This window comes from Sceloporus undulatus, chromosome 2 (genome assembly GCF_019175285.1).
Source record: "Sceloporus undulatus isolate JIND9_A2432 ecotype Alabama chromosome 2, SceUnd_v1.1, whole genome shotgun sequence".
In the NCBI taxonomy this organism is placed as follows: domain Eukaryota; kingdom Metazoa; phylum Chordata; class Lepidosauria; order Squamata; family Phrynosomatidae; genus Sceloporus; species Sceloporus undulatus.
In genome coordinates, this window is record NC_056523.1 from 302,350,356 (window position 1) to 302,356,355 (window position 6,000).

A 6,000-nucleotide genomic window follows, 5' to 3' on the forward strand; every position below is an offset into this window, starting at 1 on the left:
ACAATATTTGCTGTACATTATGTCATTTTCTGCACATCAAACAAGGCTGGGATCTGTGTGTGCAAAAAAAGTGTTTTTCTTTGCAAAATAATTCCCCTCTGCAACACTTCAGGATGTCTGAATACAGGGTGAATACTGTGCACATTCCTTGCTACTCTTATTATTTTTTGAATTCGGCTTCCTGACTGTCAGAGAGACCCATTTTTCCACTTGGGAATGAACAATTATGGATATCCATTTCATCCCTAGAATGGTTGGCAATGCAAGAAACAATCTTTGATAAGGTGACTGCTTGGAAACCTAATCAGAAATAAATACAGTGGCCTCATTCTCACTACGTTATAAATCAGTTTGCTAATCAATCTGAAGTGGTTTAAATGACCCTTGTTCACACTTGAGCCGAACTGCTGAAGCAGTTTGGCAAGGGGCCCCCCTGCACTAGACCCATTTAACACGCGTCTTTTTGGCACTCATTTTTTCTGCATGTTTTGCAATAAATCAATCAAGCGCAAGTGTGAATGAGATATGGATAGGAACCAATTTAAATTTGCCGATTGGCTGAAGAGGGTCCATTTTCAATCGATTCATTAGTCAATGTGAATGACAAGTAGGTTATTTTACAGCAAGAAAATGTGATCGGGGCAAATGTAGTCTGAACCACGCACTGCTGTTGCACCGATCCATCTATTGAAATCGCAAACTGATTTATTTGTAAGTGGGAATGTGGTCAGTGTTTACCATACTGGGTATATGTACTGAGGTCACTTAATGAAGCTAGTGAGTGTCATAATGAAGAAGAGGGCACTGTTTATAGTTATGATTGACTTATCATTGAAAGTATATGCAGCCTCATCTGGGAAAACGTTTTTCATCTAACATACATATACAAAAAAGACCAAAGCAGATTAATTTAAATGTAATATGAACATACTTACATAATTACATTTTGCTTATCCTTTTCTTAGCTGGATAAACTTAGTATTACCTACTTACTATCCACACACAGATAAAGGTAAAAAGCATGACCATTTTATTGCTAAAAGTGATAGAAGCTATATTTTTGCTACACATATCTTCAGCACTTACCAAAAACCCTCCAGTTATTGAGTTTCTTACTAGGGTTAAACCGAGATTCATGTCCTTCTTTATCTCTGTAACATTCGGGATACTTGCAAAAGCTATGAAGACACAATAAAAAGCCAACAACAGAAGGTGCTATTTTAGACATATACCTCAGCCTTAAATGATTGAGGTTACTTCATACACCTGTTTCATTTCATCTGTGCAAACATACCCCATATGCATTTTTGTGTAGAATGATTTCCTGAAATACTTTTAAATGTGAAACTACTAGTTGACAGGTATGCTTAAATACTCATCTTCTCTTGCAGCAGGACGAAATACATTTTGGGTATATAAAAAAGCACTTTTCTAGAAACATATGTTTGCATAATTGTTAGGTTTTGTTCAAAAAATAAATTTTGTACAAAGTTCATTTTTCTAGAAGCAGGGTATTTTTGTGAAAATGGTGGATTTTTCCATGAAAAACATGTTTTGTCATGACAAAAAAATGACATTTCTAGAAACACATTTTTTTGTCAAAAATTGGTGGGTTATCCCTTAAGCCCACCAGTTTTACACAAAAAGCTATATATTTCTGGAACCTTTTTCTGCACAAAAATCATGTTTTTGTGTAAAAACCACAATTTTTACACAAAAAAACTGCTTCCAGAAAAATTTTTCAGCACATATTAAGGCTCCAAGGGAGTGTGAATAATGGGTTAAAAAAACTGTACAGAAATATTTGTTTTCTCCTGCATTGGAATGTAAACTGTGAAAATTATTGTTCTTTACATGTATGGATGAAACAGTCAAAGATCCGCACTCCTAGTTTACACGGAGGCCACCAATTATTTATGGGAATTGTACATTACTTGAACATCAGGAATTTAACTGTGGATGTGTAAATCTCTCAAACTCAATCTTTTAGCTATCGCTTATTTCTACTGCCAAACTTGTTCTGACTTCAGCCAGCACCAGATTATAAACATCTTCTTTTCCCACACAGAAATCTGTTCACATTTCTGTGCAAAAATTGTTCTTATTTTTAATATGCATCTCAACTCTATGTATTTTGATATGCATTCTACTGACTCAGGCATCAGTGTATAGGGCATCAGTGTCTGGGGGCTACATTGGCAAAGCACAATCATGCCCCCCCCCCAAACAAGCCCCTTCACACCATGCCTCCCTGTTGGACTGTCTGATTTACATGTATGTTGCAATTACATCCACTAGAGTTGTCGCACTTTCATTTTTTTGCCCCAGCCCTGCACCTGCCCCAGCATTTATATGCAGCCATGAAGATGTGCATCTTTCAACTTGAGTCGGACTATCCTGGCTTCTTTTTGCTCTTATTTTTAGCCCCAAAGCATGGCTTCAGTCTGATTTCCAGCTGCTTTCATGTGTTATCTAAACACCCCACCTGCAAAGCACCTAGAAACCGCTTTATTTTGCCCATCTGTTTCACCTGAGAATAGTGTGACACTCCCTAACCTCAAAATAATCTAGAATTACTTTCGGGAAGTCAGACTCAGAAATGATGGCTTTCATGTATCCACCTGCATAACCGTATCACATTTTCTGAAGGGAACTAAAGTGATGTCCAAACAAAATTTTTAAAATAAGGGACTTCTCTGATTTCAAATGTCAGATCACAATTCAGATCAAAATCTCCCAGTGGATTTAAATAAATGAATTATTATTTTCAACTGCAAAAACACACCCTTACAACAAAGTTGTGTACCTTGGCCTGTTCATGCTCTCTCAGCCTAGTCTATTTAGAACATTATTACAAGGATTGGCAGTGGGGACCATGTATAACATCTTGAGCACCTGGGATAAACTAGAAATATACTTTAAAAAATGTCACCACTTACTCTGCAAGTTCATTTTTGAACATTTGGTTCTCTGCAGACTAACTGCACATTTATAGATGTCACCCATTCTGTTTCCTGGATAGCCACTCCAGGGTGACCCAACAAGCAACCTGGAAAACAGACAAACATATCTATATGAAAGATTTGGTCATTTCAGTTGGAAAGTTTCCTTCTCAGAATAATAACTGAACAAAAGACCTCACATTCAGAGAGTGGAAACAACAAATTATATTTTGTGAAGGAGAGGATAAAGAGTCACTAATTAGTGTCAAAAGTAACATAATGAGGAAGTTGTGCATATTGTTACATATCAAGTTTAAGAAGAGTCATCTTCAGCTCCCATCATACAGTATCTTACATGCATATAAAGGTTAATTTTTATGCTATCCAACAACTACTTTCAATAGTAAGTAAAATTTTAGGTGACAACTAATCACTGTAACTTCACAATAATTAATTCTTCTAATCTTTCATCCAAGTTAAAGCCAATAATCGATAACATGCAAACCTGCTCACATTAATGATATCATATATTTAAATTCTGTTTCTCTGGTTTTTCATTTCTGCATCTGGTTTGTGACTGGTGCTGTTGCTTTATATTTTTAATGGGACGTAATCCATCCATTTTTAATTTGTGTGTGCATGTGTGCTATCTGTGTGCATCCTTTAAATTGGGGTGGGCCTCCATGCCCACACATGGCACATTTCAGCATACCCAGAGTGCCAAGTCATCATTCCTGGCTGCTGTTTGGCTGATTTTCAATGATTTAAATATTTTTTTTCTGCGAATCTGGTTTTCGATTGTTAGGGGAAGTGAACCACTTCGGCTTGAGCAAAAAGCTCACCTAAAAATTGTTCCCCTAAATTTAAATTGGGGATGTGTGGGGTGCTTCAGGGGTTATACACTGGTGTCCCAAGGGCTGCATGCAACCTCTAAGCTACACTTTGTACACTACAGTTTTAAATATATCCTTTGCATTCAAATAATTCATTAACAAATGTGTTCAAGCAGGGTTTTGCAAATATTTAAAATCTGCACATTTTTCTATGTGTATTTTTCAGATGTGTACTAGGGTATGAAGATGCATGGATAGTCATCCATCAACATGTGGATTTTAGAAAATTAATTCTGTCCAGCCTGCAAATGGCTCAGCAAATGTAGGCTAGGTGAAGCCTAAAATAATGTATCCCAGATTCCTTATGAGCGTGTGTGCACGTCCCTTCAAGTCACCTGTTGACTTACGATGGCCCCATACATTTTATTAGGGTTTTCTTAGGCATGAAATACTCAGAGGTGGCTTTGACAGTTCCTCCAGGAGAGTCTTGGATGCACTAGTGCAGGAAAAGACACTGTTTGAAAGAAACTGACATAGGACATGGGATAACAGTGTGAGGTGCAGCTTAAGTGTCAGGAATCTTCTGCCTTTGGGGAGGGAAATCAAGACTGGAGTGCTGGTGAGGAGAGCTGGCTGTTAAGGTTTGAGAGGGTTGGCCAAACAATTAAAATTATTTCTCCAGCACTAATATTGCCTGGAGGAAATGTGCAGCAACAAAAACAGTAATATTTGATGCAAGTTGTTTTGTAGTAAAGAGAACACTGGGATCATGGAGCAATTTAAAATAAATTAATTATGGCATGAGCTCTTGTAGACCACACCCCCCTTCATAAGATGCATGACATCTTTTCATGAAGTGTCTGCAACTTAAACAAGCACACAAAATGATAACCTAGCCAAACCAAAGATACACACATGTAGTACAAAAATGTCAGAAACAAACATCTGTCAGTGGCAAACATTTCCTCTTAACTCTTTCGGTCACACTCGAAAGGTGGATATAAATCTAAGAATTAGGTTGCAGGGCAATTCTAGCCCCTAGCTTGTTGGGGACGGGTAGGATCTTGATTGGATCTAGGATTAGATGGAGAAGATAGGCTGTGGTAGTGATGTTAACTCAATTTTTCTTCATATGTCTCATAGTCCCAGCAGCACCCATATTGCAAGGAGACCCCAAAATAGTGCATTGTGGGGGGAAGGGGTAGAACACTAGATCCATTGGTTACACTGCAGATACTGAGATAAGCCCCATGATTAGAATGGAGCTGTATTCTCTTTCAGTACCATCTACTCCTTACAATGAAAAATGTTAAAGTATTCTGTCCCATCTGGGAGTGGGAAGGAATACTGGAAGACACTACTGCCATATTCTGTCCCAACCAATGCAAATAATTGAAATTCAGTACTGGATCAGCTACTCCACTCCTTCACGAGCCTAGTTAAATTTGCTCTGTAAGTCTGTGGCGCGTTACAGATGGGCCCATGAGGCGCCGTCATCATGCTGTCATAACGCGCGAGGGTCGGCGCTTCCTGACACGCCTTGCCCCTCGCGCGTAATGACTATGTCAAAATGGCAGTGGCCGTTCCACATGGCTGCCGCCATTTTGGTGTAGCGGACGCTTTGCGTCCGCACGGCGGAAGTGACACCATGAGTGCGCGACTAGCGCCTCGCCGCATCTCTTCCGGGGCTGAGGAAGGAGCGTGATTTTCGCGCTCCTTCTTTACTGCATCTGGGAACTGCGCGGTTTGGATGCTGCAGTTCCCGGACGCAGCAACCAACAGCGGCGTGAGACTGCCCCTTCTGGGCCGTCTGTAACGCACCTGCGTTCCTTAATGTTGTGTTTGGTTCTGCTCTCTTTCTCTTCCTTTTTCTTTTTCTATTTAGAAGAATTAAGGGCAAAATAGCTTCTGACTAACAGGATTAGATTCTTAGTTAACATAATTATAAGGTTTCAGCTTCTTAATTCATGCAGGGATTATGCCACACCCTTACAAAAAACAAAGACTGTAGTCCTACAGCCAGGAATTGTACACATTCAACAGTGCAAGTTACGGCAGCTCTGATAATGATAGAGTAAAAGACAACTAGGAAAAGCAGGCAGGCACAGTCTGCAACTGCCCAGCTAAAGGAACCTGAAATGTTTTTTATGTTATGCTCTTCACCAAACAGTAACAAAGCATGATATTGCCAAAAGTAGAATATGCTATAGAACAGACCACAGGAA

General features: G+C 39.1%; 1 protein-coding gene across 5 annotated transcripts in view; it reads right to left on the minus strand.

Annotated features, from left to right (window-relative positions):
- Positions 1 to 6,000, minus strand: part of ITGA2 (integrin subunit alpha 2) — an 80,383-nt gene that overhangs the window by 47,293 nt on the left and 27,090 nt on the right. For all 5 annotated transcript variants that reach the window (XM_042451768.1, XM_042451767.1, XM_042451769.1 and 2 more), the window contains 2 exons: positions 2,940 to 3,049; positions 1,087 to 1,178 (listed from right to left, as the gene is read on the minus strand). In XM_042451768.1, coding sequence (XP_042307702.1) covers positions 1,087 to 1,178; positions 2,940 to 3,049 — 202 coding nt within the window. The remainder of the gene's footprint in view (positions 1 to 1,086; positions 1,179 to 2,939; positions 3,050 to 6,000) is intronic.